At 41.9% G+C, this 20,000-nt stretch overlaps 2 protein-coding genes and 1 non-coding gene across 3 annotated transcripts in view; 1 reads left to right on the plus strand and 2 right to left on the minus strand.

Annotated features, from left to right (window-relative positions):
• atp11a (ATPase phospholipid transporting 11A) overlaps positions 1 to 12,051 on the minus strand; it is a 33,786-nt gene extending 21,735 nt beyond the window's left edge. The window contains 2 exon segments of the mRNA XM_029450713.1: positions 11,684 to 11,858; positions 11,939 to 12,051. Of these exon segments, the coding sequence (XP_029306573.1) occupies positions 11,684 to 11,728 (45 nt within the window). The 5' untranslated portion in view covers positions 11,729 to 11,858; positions 11,939 to 12,051.
• A 490-nt stretch (positions 12,052 to 12,541) lies between these two features.
• On the minus strand, positions 12,542 to 12,613 carry trnam-cau (transfer RNA methionine (anticodon CAU)). Its single transcript has one exon. It is a non-coding gene; the product is annotated as a tRNA-Met (tRNA).
• A 1,919-nt stretch (positions 12,614 to 14,532) lies between these two features.
• The window catches only part of tubgcp3 (tubulin gamma complex component 3), a 12,883-nt gene continuing 7,415 nt past the window's right edge, over positions 14,533 to 20,000 (plus strand). The window contains exons 1-11 of the mRNA XM_029451631.1: positions 14,533 to 14,726; positions 15,836 to 15,943; positions 16,531 to 16,598; positions 16,778 to 16,855; positions 16,960 to 17,168; positions 17,811 to 17,977; positions 18,129 to 18,241; positions 19,073 to 19,198; positions 19,285 to 19,353; positions 19,449 to 19,581; positions 19,680 to 19,846. Of these exons, the coding sequence (XP_029307491.1) occupies positions 14,651 to 14,726; positions 15,836 to 15,943; positions 16,531 to 16,598; positions 16,778 to 16,855; positions 16,960 to 17,168; positions 17,811 to 17,977; positions 18,129 to 18,241; positions 19,073 to 19,198; positions 19,285 to 19,353; positions 19,449 to 19,581; positions 19,680 to 19,846 (1,314 nt within the window). The 5' untranslated portion in view covers positions 14,533 to 14,650. The remainder of the gene's footprint in view (positions 14,727 to 15,835; positions 15,944 to 16,530; positions 16,599 to 16,777; positions 16,856 to 16,959; positions 17,169 to 17,810; positions 17,978 to 18,128; positions 18,242 to 19,072; positions 19,199 to 19,284; positions 19,354 to 19,448; positions 19,582 to 19,679; positions 19,847 to 20,000) is intronic.

The raw sequence follows: 20,000 nt of genomic DNA on the forward strand, positions 1-20,000 counted from the left end.
GAAAAGCAGCACCGATGTTATTGCGATTGTTATTCCCTACAAACAAAACAGATTCTGATCACAGAACACGTTGAAGGTATCCTCTGGATGTCCCCTTTCGATTCGACTCGGCACACTTCTATGTTTGTGCTCAAGGAGGAAATTCATTTCCACAGCCAGACGAACACAGAAACATCCATTAAAAGTCAATTATTACACCAGCACATGATTGCAATACAAACCATTACATACATACATCATAAGGTTTGTTTTGGGGAAATGGTGTCCCGCCTCTTAGTGCTGAATGTTGCCTGGCAAGTAAAGATAACATTTACAGAAAAGCCCGAGCAGGAAAGAGGAATCACTGCAACACACACACACACACACACACGACTATTGTTTGTCTGCGGCTTTAAAGTGCTGAGCTGTTGTACCACTGATGACCAAATCCCAAAGTATTTTATCTCCCGCTGCAACAGGCGCTGAAAATAAGTCTCAACAAAAGCCAATGGTGGACAACCTGCTCTCTGCGATACCGCCGACGGACACACACACACACACACCCTTCACACACTGTCACATTTAAATACTGTGTCATATATCAGGGTTGCATGTGCAAACACGATCGAACACAAACGCCCGATGAGCGTGCGTTATCTCTCTGCTGCCACTGAGCTACGGAGATAAGAGAAATCACTAAATCACTCGGAGAGGAGAGGAGAGGAGAGGAGAGGAGAGGAGAGAAGTGGAGAGGAGAGGAGGAGAGGAGAGGAGAAGAGGGACCTTCTGACCTTCTGTCAGCTATGCAGAGAAATTCATTAGCCTGGTTTTCACAGGGCAGCTGGGATAATCAGCCTGCTTTATCACACTGCACGCATGATATCTAGCTCTAGATTACATTTTTCCCCATGGTATTTTATTTGCCTCTGACTTGGAGAACCTCACCATTAAAGGGGCATCTCGCCACCTTTTATGTGGAATTACAGTCAGTGTTGATGTAGTGCATTGAAGCAATACATTCCTCAGTGCCTGCTATATTGAAAGCTGATTCCTACAAGCCTACATGTACCAGGATGCATTGCATGCCAGCTTCCCTGTGAGTTTACTCAACAGGAAACGTCTGCTGTTCTTGAGGAGCTATTTTTGCACAAACTGCAAACCTTTCTGTACATTCACTTCATATCTTCACCGCTGAGGAATGTACTGCTTCAATCCACTGCATTTGAACTCACACACCTCTCCACTGAGAGCTACTCTAATGGCATCGCTTGTTGTAAGCTGCTTTAAGCTGCTTTAAGCAGTTATTGCACTCAAGGAAGTAGATGCAGGATAATGCAGGATAGATGCGAGGCGGGAGGCAGACCGGCTAATAGGCCGCTGTGCTTCTCCTCAGATCTGGATAGAAGACCATTGTTGTGGATTTCCTTGGGATAAGCGTGGTCATTCTGTGCATGAACTCCCTGTTCATACTTGCTGCATTGTGTCGAGAGGGAGTGCTGCTGATGATCACATGATCTCCCATGTCTTGACCTAATGCTGCATTCAGGTCACATAGGAATAAATGTGGTAAAGGCTTGACGGTGAAAAGTACCAACCTTTCAGTGTTTTTAGGAAGTTCCCGGGTGGTAGCGCATTATAAATCTGATGACAAGCCTTTTAAGTTTGTACAATCATTTCCGTCGCACATGAATGCAGCACAGCAGGAAGTTGTTTCCATCTTTGCTCTTTATCTCTCATTATTCAGCAGCTCACCATGAATGACCCATGACTCGCGGTTTGACTCAGACTCTATCCTCCCAGTATTAAAAACAAATTAAACTAACACCCATGGTACGTGCTTTGGATGTCATTGTACAAATGAACAGATTGGTAGCTGGACATAGAAACACGCTCTCACTGAATCTAAGCCATATGTTCTGGAGAATAACTTATTTTCCAGTTAAGGCAGAAAATAAAAAAGTATCATAAACTTTCTAGACAAGAGGTCGATTAATACTTCCCTCACGCCAGTCTGCTTTACTGATTTCTGACTGGACTCGTTCACCTACAAGGCACTTAGAGGAGAAGCCATAACGCATTTACATTATTGGTAACAACCAGCTTTAATGTGGAGGTTTCATGATGCGAGTCTGTTCTGTTCCTTTGATTTTCCATAGGGTGACATTAGCTGCTGGTCTCACTCTCGTGGTGCTTTCACTGCTCGTTTCCAAAGAGCTCAGAGAAAAGAACCAAAATGCTTTTAATACTTTTTATCTTTTTCCAATGTCTTTGATTTCCAACATTTCATTCTCTCTGTCTCTCCCCTTCTCGGTAATGGGAGCACTTCCCAAATGTTTGTCCTGTAGGGACACTGCTGCTTAATGGTGTTCATTACACTGTTTGTGTTGCCGGTAATCATTCCCACACACATACAATAAACAGTATATGAAAGCTGTGTCTGTCGCATCTCAACGCCTCACAAATGACTTTCACTATCACTACCACTATTTCTCGTTTATAAAATGGCAGGAAACTGTGAAGAAATTCCTCAAAATCCTCATTTTGTTCCCACAGCACGCGAGGCACAAGCGCGACAGGAATTATAGATAATCAACAGTGCAGCTTCGCAGCAGTTTTTTTAAATGCCAAAAGATGGGTGTGATCCGATGCCTTCATTAGCTCTCTAGCTTACTACGGACCTGTGTGACAGCGGAGCGAGGTCAATAAAGACACAGGGGAATACACAAAACACATAAGCAACAAGGCCTCTGCCTGATTATTCCTCTGTCTGTTTGACCTTTCTGTGTCTCCAGCTCTACTGCTTTGCTGTCTGTTGGCCTGTTTTTGTGGCTCCTGGGCAGCCGGTCCGCCCTCCTGGTCTCCAGGGACTCAAGTGTCTCCCTCCTCTCCCTCCTCTCCCTCCTCTCCTCGTGTCCGCTCAGTTTGAATCAACTTTGAAATGCCGTTGCTCAATTATTAGTGTTTCCTTACAGGCTGCTAGTGAGAGAGAAAATATCCACAGGGACGACAAAACGGATGTTTGTTTCAGCTAATGTTACACTGCTTTCCTCCTGAAGACCAAAACAAACAGATGCATTTTTAAAAGCTCAGACTAATGAGTACTTTAAACTCTTCATGAAACACTTCCAGTGCATCTTTTGGTGGACATTTATTTTGAAGCTTGACTGCAGCTAGCTACTATCTATATATCTTACATTTTACTTGAATAAACAAGTGTCACATAGCCAATCGTTTGACACTGACGTCATGTGAAACCACTTCCCGATGTTCTTGTTCTTCCATCATATTATTGTACGCTGATCTGTTCTCTGCTTTGTGCTGTTTTTAGTTTCTTTCTCCTCTGCTGAGCTTCACTGCTCCCTGTTCTGTTCACGGTGTTTTATAGTCACACGGCCCCATGAATCCCGCTGCCCTTCCTTGTCACCTATGGAGACTCGGTGTGTGTGTGTGTGTGTGTGTGTGAGGAGGAAATTACTATATGGTCAGTTTGCTCTTCATTATCTCCTTGACAACCATGAGATTAACACGCTCCCTCTCTGCGCTCACTATTATCTCACAGTGTGAATCATCCTCCATCCTGTCCCTCCTTCTCCCTTCTTTCCTTCTGTCACAGTGTAATACTCTCAGGCTAACTGGGAGCTGTGATATTTTATGTCAGTGGGAGGGTAAAAGAATCACAGAGGGATGAGGGGAAGCGATGTCATGTGGCCCTCATGAGACCAGTCACCTGACTCTGGCCTCATGGTGGAATCTATGAGATCTGAGATCCTTAAACTTTCCAGCTATTAAAGATAAAGTCACGACTACTTTTTAAAAATTAAATGCACTCAGTGTGTCATCCAGCTGCAGGACAAAATAATTGATCATGAGACAAAGTGAGATTATTCACTGTAACAGACTGTGGTTAAAGTCAACACAACACTTCTCAGGATGCAGCCCTGCATCTGCTCCTCTCCTCCCGCCAGCGCTCGCATCAACTATTTATAAGACGCTGCTGCAGTTGTAATTACTGTATGTAAATATTTAGTGCCACTTAAAAGAGGGAATTTACTTTACAGCACAAAAGAGAACTGGCAGAAGTTAACGCTGTTGCACAAACTCACAAACATTTACTCCACTGCCCTCCATGCGAATGGTGATTCTAATTTAAAAGTAATATGCTCGTATCTTTTGCCATAAGTTGAGAAAGCGTAGGAGGAACCAAACTAAGGCTTAGGGTTAGGGTTTGTACGTTTGTGCAATTATGCTCAAATATTAATGGGGTGTTTATTTATTCATGTCAAAACGCTACACAATGCACATTTAAAAGGATTTAGTTGTGTCATTTGGGTTCACTCTGCTGCACTCAGAGAAATATATTTATGTGACCGTAGTTCTGTTATCCATATTGTTCTCCTGACTGTGATAAACTGTCTGCGTATGTACGTCCATCATAACTCTAATGCGGCTTACAGGGAAGCTTCTGTTGTCCGTCATATACGGCAGAATGACAACGTTTTGACCCAAACTCCAAATTGAGTAAATGTAGTCATCATCTGGTCATGTGGAAATCAAAACATTAATACGTCTATAAAGCACATTTTGGCTCTAATGCCATCAACATGCCATCTCCGTTGGACAGCCTGACAGTGTGTTAGAGAGGATCACAGTCATCTACTTCATGGTCGCTGCCAAAGTGCATTGATAATGTTACAGAATAATCGATGTTGTTTCGTGTGCACGAGTTGTTCAACTATGGAAATCACTTGAGTGCTCAGCAGTTCCCGCTTAATACTGAGCGTTCACATGCAATTAACCGCCGGGCAGCATCTGCACTTCCAGGCAATAATAATACTGGTTTATATGTTGTCGCCTGGCAACAAATGCACCTTCAGGAAGAGGATCTTTTTGTAAGACGCTGTAATACAGCTTGCTGTCAAAGTGGCTTCGCAAGTGCTCCCTTTGGATGCCATTGAAAAGCTTTCACGCTGCATCAGGAGCTCCATGGTCTGTGATGAATCAACCTTTTGTGGAGGAAAACACACTCAAGTGTCCGTATTATTCTTAAAAATAAATAAGATGCATGCCAACAAGTATGAATATATCCTGTGACTACAAAAACAGAAACGGTGTCTTTTGTAGATGTTACAGAGGGGACAGATTATGCCTCTGGATCTTTTACCCTGCATCAAACAAAGAGCTTTTTACCCCCTTATGTGTCATTTTCCACGGGCAAAATCAAAGTGTAAAGCCTTGACAGAAGTCTAAAGAGGCACGTTACACAGTAATGTGGTGATTTAGCTCCCTTCATGCATTTGAAAGCAGAAACTGTAATGGTTTAACCATACATAAAAAGCTTACAACTAACAGTATACAGTAGTGCGACTGTCGGCATTAACAGGAGCCGATGTGGTTACAGCACAGGCTATACGGTCTCATCACTTCCCTACATACAGGATGCACACACACACGCACACACACACACACACACGCTGAGGAGAGGCAGTGTGAATACCTACAAAGTCAGGAGAGAGGACAAAGCAACCAGCACAAGAGACAGATACAACTTTACTCTCGGATGCACCAACTGAAGCGCGAAGGCATTTTGCTCAACGTAATATTGTTCGACCTGAACCACAAGTTTTCATGATGCACTGAAGCTCCAAAGACGACACGCTTCTCCCTGGGTGTATTCACAGAAAGAAAACGGCCTTCATCTAAACAAAAAGTTCATAAAAGCACAAACTCCTCAGAAGATACTGGAGCTGCTGACGTAACATGTGTCAGAACCAATACAGCTATCCATAACTGCTTTATTATAGATAGAAAATGCGTTTTTCAGCCTTTTCTCTGTTTAAATCATATTTAAGTGAATGTATTTGGGTTTTGGAGTGAAGAAACAAGACATTTAAAAACATCAACTTGGCTTTGAGGAGCTGGGACGGACATTTTATAGACCAAACCGTAAATCAAGAAAATAATCAATACGTGCAGTCTTAATCTAAATGTGACTAATGGTTAATAATCAATAGTTCGATAACGATGTCTTCAAACAAACAAAGCATAGAGAGGGGAACAGAGGGGGGGCGTTAGGGCTAAATGGAACAAGGGAGGGGGGGGTTGATGTCTGTAGTGCACCGTCAGCATTTAGGAAGAGGGGGATGTACACTCTCACTTCACTTTTCTTCCTCTCTCGCTCTCTCTGACAGGAGGACCGTGGGGAATGCTGTGTTCCAGCAGCGAGTCCACCAGCTTTCACTCCCTCAGACAGGGAGAACATTAAGGTGTACCTGCCCCTCTCAGCACTTTCACCGGCAACCCGGAGCAATGTTATTATGATGAGCCAAGTTCAAGCAGCGTCTCTCTCTCTCTCCGCTCTCTGTGTATCGGTCTCTTTGGATAGAGGCCTCCCTTCACCATTAACCCGGGGCGATCCATCATCTGTCTCGTCCTTCAGTGGGCTGTAACACACTGTTAATGTTACAGCAACGACACGGATACAAGCCCTTAATGGAGCTCACACTCTTCATCAGGCACTGTTTAGCAGACAACCGGCTTTAAAAATGATGATTCACATCAGCAGACGTGCAAATTAAAAAAGGAAAGTTAAACCTTTCGCAGTATAAATCTGAGGGGTCGTAAGATGATTGACAGGATAAGAAACAACGCTACACAAAAATTCAGTTTCTCTGATCTGTGGATACATTTACAACTTCAGGCCTTGAAGAATGAATCCAATAAAACAAGGAATATAAACATATGCAACAGGTGACGATGTGTCATTTTAAAAAGGTTAAAAGATGTTCAACTGGAACCAAGTGCAACATTAAATCTATTATCAAAAAGATAAATAGCGTAATCAACTCCTTTCCCCCATCACTACATAAAGCCTATACGTCACACACATGAGCAGAATATGTGTTTATAGACGCACATGAACATTAAAAACATACTCCGTGACACTAATGTATTGTAAGCTTATTAGAAAATATAATCCTCTTTTAAAGTGCAGATAAATGAAAGAATAAAGAGAAATATGACTGTTATTGTATCTTCATTTTAACAATACAAGGGCCCGTTAAATGTGAAGCAGCAGCCAGTCAAGCAGTGAAACAATCCCAAGGCCGAGTGGCTTAGTGAGAGCCTGTAAATCCTGCCGGTAAAGAGGTTAACTCTGCTGCACTTTGTGGATTGTGGGCAGTATGGACGGGCAGGTGTTAAATGATTAGCAGGCTGAGAGGAAAACCGGCCATTGTTGGCACACGAGCACGCTTCAAAAACTATTATACAGCTTCACAACAACATGGATATCCTTCAAAATAAAAGTCGTAAAAAAGGAACTTAATTCAATAAGTTTTCAATCACACTTTTATCATTACTGTTGTAGTTTTCAGGTATTTGAGTATCATTAGCAGAAACATACATTTAAAGTTTGCCTGTTTGTGTTCCAGTTCTGCTTAAAATCCATCAGAATAACTATTAGTTACGCATTGTTGTGTCTGTCATAATTCATTTAGTCCGTGTTGTCCTACGAGCCTCTCTAGAGAATAAAGGCAGTCTTGGGACACCCTTTGGTGCTTGATTTAATTCTAGTCAGTCCTCAGGAAAAAAGGAAATATTTAAATTCAATTTAAATGCCTGACAACTAAACTTTTTGGAAACAGGTGCATCAGAAAAGTCGACATTATGACACATAATGAAGAAAAAGACCAGAGAAGGATTTCTTTTGGATTATTTGACCTTTTAATTTACCACTATGACACTGTAACACTAGACTGCACTGTATTTCACTGTGGTTATACTTGTGCTGGAGCTAGTTGGGATCATTTCAACATATTGGAAATGTTGATGACATTTATATGATCCCCTAAAAACCTCCCGGGGCATCCCTGGACCCCACACTGCGCAGGCCTGCTCTATGCTCCATAGGAAGCTGTCAGCCCACATTGTTAGCGAGTCTGCTAATGAATTATTGACAACTTAACAGAGCCGAGGAGTTCATGTGAGCCGCTGCCCTCTGCGTCACCTGGCTACTACTGAATTCACCCTTCATGAAGCTACAGTAACACTACAGAGACGACAGCACGCTCTCCAGTCACTATTCACTTTACTCTAAAGAGGCACAGATCGAAAATGTTTGTTCCATTGAAGAAAATACAGCAGGTGGAAAATTAGCAGTAGGAGATAAGTGATTTGGCTTGGATTTAAAAGTATAGCTGTAAAATGGATTAAGAGTGTGAGGGTATAGTGAACACCAGTAACCCTATAATCCACGATGTGAAGGCAGGAAGCCAGACAGAGAGAGGAGAGGCACTTCCTGTCCAGGAGTCCAGAGTGTGCAGCTGTAGAGGATTGCTCCCCGGCAGCTTTAGACTCACCTCTGCACATGACATCAGAGCTCTAGTGTGTTTATCACTGCAGTTTATTTACTTTAGAAAATTCCATTATAACTTGTTTTGTAACCAACTATTTTCCCAGCCCACCCTCACGTGTCACCAATATTACAATTTGTTTCAATTTCTCCACAACAGTTTTAACGTTTAACGACCTTCTGCATGAACACATGGACGTTTGTGACTCGACGGTAATGATAATGCACCAGAGGAACAATGTGGAGCTGCTTTTCCCCGTGATATTTTGTGAACCACACAGGGGCAACCATCAGGAAACTGAATTTGTTTCTTCTTTCTACAATAGATAAGCAACTAGTGTAGCTACTATATAACTGCCACAATCACATACTGTAGCTTTATAATACTAAGCTGGCAAAAGATGACCTGTTAGTCATTAAGCGGAACAAAAAGACCGATCTACTGTAATATGGGTCAGACAGGAAAACTAGACAATGAGAGGATGAGAAAGAGACATTAAAGTAAAAGTGGGAAAAGAGGTGTAAACTCGGTTTGTCACATTTGATGTTAGTAAAGCAGGTGAACAGGCAACATGAAGAAAAGGGTTCTGAATATAGTACTAGTACTGCAGAGTCTACAGCTTAGAACAATAAATTGTACTTTTTAAAAGTACCCCGAGGAGAGAACAAAAGAAGTGAGTGAGTACAGTACAAGTACACGAGGTCTCAGTGCTCTTACTTGTCACTGTGATTACATTTAGTTCTCATTCAGCCCGTACAGGAGCGACAGCCACAACCATTACGACTCTACATGTTACTCTTTCAAAGAGAGCTTACGTAACGTCCTCCGCCTTCTTACTTCATCAGAGATGGCAGCAACTGGAGAACCCAATAACCCTGCAAGTACAACTGGTATCCAACGTGGCCTCAGCTGAACCTCACAAGAGCAATGTGTTCGTTTCACCAATACTTCCTAATTCAGTATTGTCGTAATCACATTAAAGTGAGTTTAGCATCACTTCCATTGATATATAACGCACGTTGTTTTAATTGACATATTAAAAAAGTCTGGGGTTGCAACTAACAAATATTTTTGGGGTAAAGTCCTTAAATATCTATCTCTCCAAAGATATTCAGTTTACTATCGTATACACAGAAAAGCAGCCTCACTGGTTCAAAAATTAATTTTCTGCCCATACACTAATTGATTGATGGACTAATAGTTTCAGCTCCGTGAAGAGGTTACAAGGCTTCAGCTGAGGGGAAGATTAATTAAATATGTACTGGATCAACTTCATCATATCCATCAATTATCAGAAATTAGCAAATCCAATTAATCTTTCGAATATAATAAACATAAAACGGACCAGCTGGTTTATGATGAAACCCCTTAGAGAAATGTGGCTCCTTATTCCTGCCTATCTGACATCACGTCATCACATCACAGACAGTCAGTGCTTCTTTTCGTCTCATAGACTCAAAACTAAAGTGTATTGCAGGTAATAAACAATTAATATTATCTGTTATTAGTAGCATTTATTTATTTACAATACATAAAGTCAGATGATAAATTAGTTTCTTGCAAAGTGGCCTTAATTAAATGTGTATATTCAGCTAGTAGGAGAGTGAAGATTTATTTCTGTTAAATTCTATATTAGATTTTTACAATATATATATAAAAGAAATATCTACAAACTGATTATTTTACTTTTTAATCATTTATAGTGTAAATACAGAGTTATTAAATACATAATTTTACTTACTTTTAATGCTGAAAAGACCTTTTAAAAGGTGTTTCAACAGAACAGCTTGATTCTGGATATTTACAGTAACACACATTAAATCTCTCTGCAAGTGAATCACAGCCTACAAAGAAACAAGAGATGCCGTTTTAATGAAACAAACTCTTGTCACCTGCATTTTTCCTTTCTTTCTCTACAGCAAATGGACATATCCATCATACCGCTGGCTCCCAGTCTTGACTGATATTTCATAAAGCACCAGTATTGACAACCAGATTAATGTTCCTAACCCTCATCTTAAGCATTCTGCAGTCTCTCTGCATCAGGGTTTTTGCAGCAGCAGTACAATCAATTTAATCCTAACCCATTTGTCTAAAGCAGTTATCCAGATCAATTACAACAGCAGAGCTAATTAGCATCCCACATCCTTCCAGTCACAGGCCTGTCTCTGCATGTTTCTAACTTTAAAGCTCCATTTCAGCCTCCACACAGTCGGGATTTGATTTAATCAGCTATTTGCAACAGTTGGGAGACTGAGTCTAAGCCTCAGCTGAGCATGAAGCCGGGGTATAAACCTCACTGTGGCTCTCATGTGAGCAGGGTTTGCTCTGTCTGGATTATTGTCAAACGCATTACCGTGGAGCCTAATGCAACTCACAGCCATGTAGGCTGACTGCTCTACACTGCTGGCCATCGATTTGACTAGCAGGGAGAAAACAACTGGATTATAATCATGTGACTGACTGCTCCATTAGTAGTCTTCTGTAGTCAACTGGGAGAAGTCACATTGAACTGCACACACGAGTTCAACAATTCAAGTCATTGGATCTGATGCAAAACAAGTTAAATCTATGCAAAATAAGCAGGCCACTGGTTTTGCTTTAAAGGTGCATTGATTTAACCTTTTTGGAGCTTTTTCTTCTATGACTTGTCGATACATGAAGAGGAGTTATAAGTGTTGTCTGTCTGCATCTCTTGGCATGTTCTGTCTTGACTGTAAGCTACTCTGCAGAGTCCCGCAGTACAACTGGTGGTGACTCCACCTTTCATTGCATTTCTGATTTGTTGACGGAAGGTGTGTTTGAACACGATGTACTACCATACTATAATTAATATCTCACTAACAAATAATAATTAAACATCTGACGTTTTAGCACAAATACTGCACCAAATAGCACTTTTACATGTTAAATATGTTTACAACCCACCATGGTGTATGTTAAGATTGCAGATGGACGAATGAATGAATCCACTATAAAGTTAAAAACTGAATTAATTATATTTGGACGAGGTGTGTGTCTGCCGAACTTCAGACTGCTATTAATTTATGTGGAAATAAATGCATTTCAAGACAAGACAATAACTTCCTATTTAAAAAAAGAAAAGAAAGGGTAATGGTGTTTCCCAATCATTTCCCAACCGAGCCTCTTTCCACTCCCTTCCGCGAGAGAAACTTAATCCGGATGAGTAGCTGCTTCGGCGGAATCTGAAACCAGTTGTGATAAAAAAGCTTACACGTTTTCTGCTTATCTTCGGACAATACAAAGAGCTTTGGTCTGCAGAGAAGAGGCCACAATAAGCAAAAAATGCGAGTACACACGGGAGGACGTAAACGTAGTAAAAAAAAACTCACATATCTGCTGATGAGGGTCCGAAGAGTGCTGAAATCCATCCCCATCCTGTTCCTCTTTCCTCTGCTTCTCTCGGAGTCGTTTTTTTTTTTTTTACAAAAGGTGACTTTACTGGAGGCGCTTACTTCTTTTTAATTCTCCTCTTTTGTCCATGACTTTTACTCCTTTCTCTTCTTCCTGAATATTAGAAGAGGAAAAAAAAAAAAAAGGCTCGGTCCGACAAAGCTGCTCCAAACAAACTGTAAACCTGAACTCACCTACGGAGACTTTAACAGGCGTTACTAGGAACAGGAGGAGTGTGTGACTGTGTTTGAAGACATACAGGCACAGACAAGTGGGCTGCTCCTCCTCTGACACTGGGACGAAACTCTTCCTCTCCCCCTCTGCGCGTGTATTAGTAATCTTCTTGTCTCGCGCCGCGGCCAAAGGAGCTTTTCTCTCAACTACGTCACGAGAAGCCAGGTGGTGGCGCTGACTGGAGGTGAGCGCATGCGCACTCTGGTGTTTTTAGTGCGTAATTGATTGGACGTTTCAGTTCATTAGGATATTGATTTGTTTGTTAGAATTAGAATCGGAGGGATGAAACCCTCTTGTTTTTAATGGTCACACATGCAGAGCACACAGCACACACAGTGAAATGTGTTCTCTGCTTTTAACCCATCCTAGTACAAGGAGTCTAGTACTAGGAGCAGTGGGCAGCTAATGTACAGCGCCCGGGGAGCAATGGGAGTGAGGGGGAAAGGGGGATGTCGGGTGCCTTGCTCAAGGTGGTTTAGGTCTGGTCGGTGACTTGAGCCAGCAACCCTACGGCTCACAGTGCAAGCCCTATTGACTGAGCCACTGTCGGACAAAAACGAATTTAGCAGAGGATGGTTTCGATCCATCGACCTCTGGGTTATGGGCCCAGCACGCTTCCGCTGCGCCACTCTGCTGCTCGAGGTGTGATGCAATGGTACACCAAACATAAAATTAAAAAAGCTTTAATTAATTAAACTGAGCAAAATGCAAAGAGAGAACAGTGCATAAAATGTACATGATTTGAGTGTGTGTGTGTGTGTGTGTGTGTGTGTGTGTGTGTGTGTGTGTGTGTGTGTGTGTGTGTGTGTGTGTGTGTGTGTGTGTGTGTGCGTGTGTGTGAAGTTCACGGAAGCTAAGCAGTGTACTGCTTGTGGACGGGGGTTAGGACACCCCGGTGGTGCTGTTTAAAAAACATCTCATACACTCATCTGTCTTTTTCCAACATGACTATATCGCAATGCTAAAAATGTTTAACTATCATCTTCTAATCAATTATGTTTGAAAAAAGATTTGAAAGTTCAAATAAACTCAACTAAATATTAATTATTTGTAGGCTTAAAGCAACTGCCATGCAGCACAAAGTGCTTTACATAGAAAAAAGCAAACAACAATAAATACAATTTTGCAAGAATAAAAAATACAACAATAAAACAAAATAAATGTTTAAAAAAATTAAATCAAATAAAAGCCAACCAAATCAAATTAAGTAAACAACATGGATGAGTAGAAAAATGTAAAAAAAAACAATGGTTAAATATTAAAAACTAATGCTATAACATTACTCCAAATTAAAAGCCAAACTAAAAAGATAGGTCTTTAATTTCCTTTTACAAATACATATTCCTCTGAGATGTGAAGTCCAATTCTTCAGTACAGCAAATTCGCACGGTATTAAAAAAATCTTAATTACAGAGATACTTTGTAAATTATTGTCACAAAAAGAAAATACAAGTAATTAATTTATTAAGCCATCCGTTTGTAAATGTTGACTGATTTGGTGTTGTCAGGAGGGTCAGAACTACAAATCTGGTGCTATGTTTCCGGAGGGGAATATTTTCATTCATTTGTCCATCCTCTGTTTCCTGGAGACGCTTTTCGGCGGGTTCTGTTGCAACACCAGCGTCAAAGTTACTACAATAACAACCACCACATCCGGTTGTAACCGTGAAAATAAAACCCCTCAAGAAGGTTAAACTTGTTTCCCTTTTAAACGTTTGCCCACATACTTTAAATAGGAATTTGAAATGAATTAAATAGATATTCAATCATTTTGTTTTTTGAAACTTTAAGCTTATTTTAAATTGGTAACTGTCATTATTGTAATTTCTGCAACCATTTAATGTATTTATATATATTTTAGGATAGTTATACTTTTACTTCAGTATTATTTATGCAATATAGTTGGCTACTTTTTTTATTTACATTTCAAGCCTTACCAATGAGACTCCTTGACAAGGACTTAATTTAATCCAGTAGTACTGCCAAGCACAGCCTGCATAAACCCAATGTATAATTAATATACAGGCCTACAGGAGTGTATATTTCACAAAACCCACTCCTCCATTCAATGACACAATGAAGTGTGATGGTTTACAAGAGGTCCATGTGAGACAGAGACACACAGTGGACACACTTATTCACAGTACACACATCTTATTCACTGGCTATTGTCAGTGTCAATTAGAGTCAATGATCACTGTTAGTGAATATACAGCTCCTATGTTGTGTATTTGCTATAATTAAGAAACACTCATTTGATTATTCATTCAGTAGTCATTTGTCAGTAAGACGAGTTAAAACATTTGCAAGAAAGTAATATCAGATTTATATAATATACTTTGTCTTATAATTTAGCTGTAATGCTTGACCCACAAACCTGGTAGGCCTACTACATTAGTAATACATGTTCTAATTAATCTTATCTAAAAGTAATTCCAGATCCAGTTTCTGATCATCGTGCGACAGATGTTTACAAACCGAGTGAGAAATAGTATGCTCTTACTTTGAAGGAAATATGGCGCTCGTGTCGGTCATATTCTTCCTGCGTCATGCTGGCTTGACTCAACTTGTCAAAATGGCGTTGTTGGTAGTAGGAGACTTGAGTTAGTTCATGTTATACACTGCCATTTATTCAGTTATTGGGCAACATACGCAACATTAGCCACGAAAGTATGGCGACCCTGGATCAGAAATCACCCAATGTGCTTCTCCAGAGCCTCTGCTGCAGAATAACGGGGAAAAGCGAAGGTACATCAGTTACCGTTAACGTTAGCATGCTCCGCGCTAGTCCAGGAACTGTCATAGCAAACCTCATTCAAAAAAGTCGGCACTTTGCCATTGCTCTTTCCAGTACTAATCTTCCATATTTTACACATAATACAAAGTCATCGCTTGAATCTTTATTATCTACTGGAAAAGTCGGCGTATCATTTCCACACCAGGCAATACAGAATTTAATAATAATTAAACTTTTTACACTGCTTGCGCCGGCCGAACCTGCTGTGTTTTAGTGATGGAAAGTTGTGGGAAATGGTTGAAATGTTAATGAAATTAAAGCTGCTTGGACTTTTGAACATATGCCGAATTGAAGAGAACATATTATTAATTTATCAAATGGCCTTGTGTTTAAACAAGGACGCATTTAAATACGAGACTGACTAACAATAGAGATATATTGAGTTTGGTATTACTTTAGCTTTGTTGGATAACGGCGCGTAGCTGGGCTAGGTCCCAGAAACGTTAGCTGTCAGCCAATGGGCTTGACCAGATACTGAACATCCCGATGAACAGCTTCTTGGTACCTCCAGCTGTCACAATAACACACTGTTAGCTTTGGTTTGATAAAGTGGTTAGCTGTTCACTTCTGCTATTTATCAGCTTGCTAGCCAGTTAGCTCTCATGCTGACCAACATATTGGTTATCGGATGTACTCGTGTCTTGCTAGCTACAGGCCTCCGCTGGATGCAGACATCTCAGAGATGCATGTCTGATTAGATTATGGAAAAATACCAATTTGATCCTGGTTTTTCTGTCAATTTAACGCAATTGCAGCTTTAACCCGGTGATCAAAGGCACCAAAGCTTTGCAGTGTGGTAATGTGGAGAGAAATGGTTTTTTGTTTTTGTTTTTAATACAACATTAGATTAATGTTGGCCCATTATTCACAAGCCTTTTCAAAGCAATAACCCATTCACACCAGTGCCATAATATCTGAGTTTAATATTGCATACTGTGCATTCACAACCTTTTGATGCAAATAAATATATGGAGTGAAGAAAACAATATCCTGGTCATAGGTGTTGGTCTGCAAAGTGCTGCCTTGACCTTTAGTCACTACCTGTTTTTTATTTCTCCAGCTGAAGTTGCCCACCAGTTCCAGTATGCAGTGCGAGTCATTGGCAGTAACTACGCCCCCACTATTGAACGGGATGAGTTCCTGGTGTCAGAGAAGATCAAGAAAGAATGTAAGTCCCAATCCCTGTTTACTCTCTGTGGCATTTTTCCTAATCCACCAGTCAAACCTGCTCTTCTCTGTTGCTGACACATGGTTATTTATTTATTTATTTTATCTTGGAACCACTCCAGAAACAAGTCAAAAAGTTTTATTGCACCATAACAGCGAATCCCAGTAGACTTTCATCGTAGCCAAACTAGCACCATTAGTGGGAAAACATCGATTCAAGCTTTGACGCAGAAAAGAAACCAATAAATAGTGCAGCACTTACTGTGCATAATGTTTATTAATCCCAGGTCTGCAAGTGGATATATGGGAACTTTGTTTAAAGTATTTGTTAGGTTTATGGATTTGTCATGAAAAATATATGGTACAGCTCTTAAAATCTGCACATTTACAACATCGACATTATAAGAGGTATTTTTCCCTCCGCAGTGTAATGACTGAGTGTACTGTGCCGTCCTGAAACTTCATGTCCCTCAGCAATTCAATTCCTGCCCTTTTTTTTGTCTTACTCTGCAGTTTAAGTTGTCCAAATCCCAATAGGCTGTGTGTGGAAAGGTTTCTTTCATTGTTTTTGTCTTGATGCTGTTGCAGTGCTGAAGCAGAGGAGAGAAGCAGACGCTGCTCTGTTCTCAGAGCTGCATAGAAAACTTCAGACGCAGGTCGGTACTCGTGCAGAAAAGCCTCTGAACCATAATAGAACATTTGCTCACATACATCATATTTACTCAACTCAGATTAAGGCTTTCACGTGGACATGCTACACACAATGTAGTCATGATCATATTATTATGAGACTCTGATGAAGTTTATGTGACGGGATGTTGTGTGTGGTTGACAGAGTGTTCTGAAGCATCGCTGGTCTGTTCTCTACTTGCTGCTCAGCCTCTCTGAAGACCCCCGCAAACCCTCCAGCAGAGTGAGACACACACACTTCTCTTCCTTATTCTGTACTTTAAAAATGATAAAGTATGTGTGTGACTCGATGCCCTCACCTCCTCATCGTGTCCCTGTTCGTCGCAGGTTGGAAATTATGGAGCACTCTTTGCCCAGGCCCTCCCCAGGGACGCCCACTCCACCCCGTTTTACTGCACCCGGCCCCAGAGCTTGGCCCTGGGCTACGGGGAGAGGAGCGCCGGTCTATCAGCCAGTGTGGGGACCAGCGGCATCTCCAGTCTGGGAGTGTACACACTGAACGGGCCCACGGCGACGCCGCAGTCACTGTTGGCTGGGTGAGCATTTACACTTTCTACACACAAACACACCTGTTGACGTGAAAGGCTCTGGGGAGACGAGCGTTATTTATCCATCCGATGTTCGTCCTGTAAAAACACTCCAGATGAAGGAAGCATCAATAAGCACCATGAAATGGATCTCCTCTCAGCCGGACCTCCTTATAAATCTGTTTTCGAGCCGTCAGAAGGCCATTTAAATCCTTTTATTTTTATTAATAATGCAGGAGTCCTTCAGGTACAAATGATCATTGACCTTTTTAGTCATTGAAGGACAAATCCTCACTGCAAACATTGAGTTAGAATTTATTCTCTGGAAAACACACAGTAGTGGAGCTTTAATTATGCAAAGAATTGCTTTCGGCTTGTTTGTTTTTTAAGAGTTTATTTGCCATTCTGAGTGCATCGTCCAACAGAGGACCTCTAAAAGCGGGATAATGTGTTGGTTGTGGGGGGGGGATTGATGTACAAAAAACTAATTTCAGCTAGATCTATTTCTATGGGAGAACCACATTAGGGCTCCAAACAGTTTCAGGGGGAGGCTCAGTGAATGGAAGCGAAAAATAATTGTATCACATAGAAGATCGTGATCATATCCAGATGTTATTAAAAGGACAATAATAGTCTGTGTGTGTGTTTCAGTCAACCATCTCAGTCTGCAGCAGGAAGCAGCCAGACTCTGGGCTCTCGGCTGGCCTGGGCTCTTCCTGTAAGCTGCTCCCCTTCCTCCGCCCTGGCCCCGCTCGCCATTCGACCGCCCCTCGGACCTCCAGTTCCCTCCTCCAGAGTGGTCCGTCCTCGCCAAGACGGTGAGTGACATGTATAAACCCAGAAAGACGACAGGGTTACCGGAACGTCTTTTTAATGTGTGTGTCTGAATGCTAGTTCAGCCAGAAAGAAGCTGAGAGCATCTCCCGTGTTCTAATGCGCCGTAAATTTCTCTGTCCTCTGTCGGTGCAGGGGAGGTGAGCGAGGCGACGCTGGTGCGAGACATCCTCTACGTCTTCCAGGGAATCGATGGCAAGTTCATCAAGATGAGCGCCCAGGATAACTGCTACAAAATAGACGGCAAGGTACGTGAACCTGCGTCCAGCCCTGTGGAGCTTTTAATGGACTAATCAGTTCAGCCGGTTGCACACATTACCTAGAGTAACCTCACAGTGCAGTTCAGGTCAGCGTCCTCCCAGAACAACTGCTACAGTGCAGACCACATGGTGGGTGGTACAATGGAAAGGAGTGTGGACTACACCTGTCCACAGTCGAGGGAATGATGATCGGAGAAGAGATTGTGTACCAAACAGACTTTAATTCACAAGTTTAAGCGGTGGTCACAGACAGGTACTGCTGTCTCCCCCGAGCAGCCGGCGCACTAACCGCACCCCCCTGCCACAAGGAGCTTTAAAAAAACAAACACTGAATCTGATCATTTTAATCTTTTTTTCTTTTAGTGATTTATTTTCCATGTTAGACAGTTTTTCTTATAAGGTCATATTAGTAATGGCCACCACATGTCCAAAGTAGATGATAGTGAGACTGCTGTTGTTGATTGGACTTTAAAAGAATAATTCAACAGATCAATATGAAGCTCTTTGGCTCCGAGCCACATCGACCTCTCTTTTCTTTTCTCTGTCCTGTCAATTTCTTTTTATTCCCCTTTCATCCTCCCTCGTATTATCGTCCCATATCCTCTGTGTGGTGCTAAACTTAGACCTGTGGTCAATCTGCTGTCACCGTCCTGATGGAGTCAAGGATGAAGATATTTTGGACTCTTCTTTGGCCACTTAACCTCCCTCTGTAAAGCTCTCTAGATAAGAGGTTTTGTTAAACAGATAACAATTTAATGCAAATTACGGGAATTTCCATGACGACACGTGTGTGTTGTAATGTGTGCTGTTTCTCACCAGGTGGTGCTGTGCAAGTCTCTAAGAGACACTAGCAGCCGGCTTTCTGAGCTCGGCTGGCTCCACAACAAAGTCAGGAAGTACACCGACGCCAGGAGCCTGGACCGGGCCTTCGGACTGGTCGGACAGGTGCGTTTGCCAGATAACGTTAACTTTGTGTATCTAATCCTCCGCTAACGCACGTCTTCCTATCACCTCTCTTCTTCTCCTCTCAGAGTTTCTGTGCCTCGCTCCACCAGGAGCTGAAGGAGTACTACAGGCTACTGTCTGTCCTCCACTCCCAGGTACACACATCAAACAGTGGAATTCATGTAATAGAAAAGACGATGGATAATGAAACTGCTATAATTGTGTGTGTGTGTGTGTGTGTGTTGTATAGTTGCAGGTAGAGGATGAGCAGGGTGTACTTGTGTGCACAGAGAGCAGTCTGACTCTCAGGAGGCTCCTGGTCTGGATGTACGACCCCAAAATCCGACTTAAAACGCTGGCCGCCCTCGTCGACTTCTGCCAAGGTGTGTGTGTGTGTGTGTGTGTGTGTGTGTGTGTGTGTGTGTGTGCTCTGTTTAACCTACACGCTATTTGAGTATTATAGTGGGCTTTGTGTGTTCAGGTCGTAAAGGAGGCGAGCTGGCCTCAGCTGTCCATTCTTACGGGAAAACAGGAGACCCACAGATGAGAGCGCTGGTTCAACACATCCTCAGCCTGGTGTCCAACCCCATCCTCAGCTTCCTGTATAGGTGGATCTATGACGGAGAGCTGGAAGATACCTACCACGAGGTACACACACTTCTCTGTTGATCCTTTCACCCAGAGGTCCAGCAGGACTTTGCAGGTCATTCCTGGAACATTGGTTCTGACGTTTGACCCCAATGAGAGAGAGCATTGCTGAGAGGAGGAGAGAGGGATAAAGAAAAGACAGCTTCTTCAATGA

This window comes from Cottoperca gobio, chromosome 2 (assembly GCF_900634415.1).
Source record: "Cottoperca gobio chromosome 2, fCotGob3.1, whole genome shotgun sequence".
Lineage (NCBI taxonomy): Eukaryota > Metazoa > Chordata > Actinopteri > Perciformes > Bovichtidae > Cottoperca > Cottoperca gobio.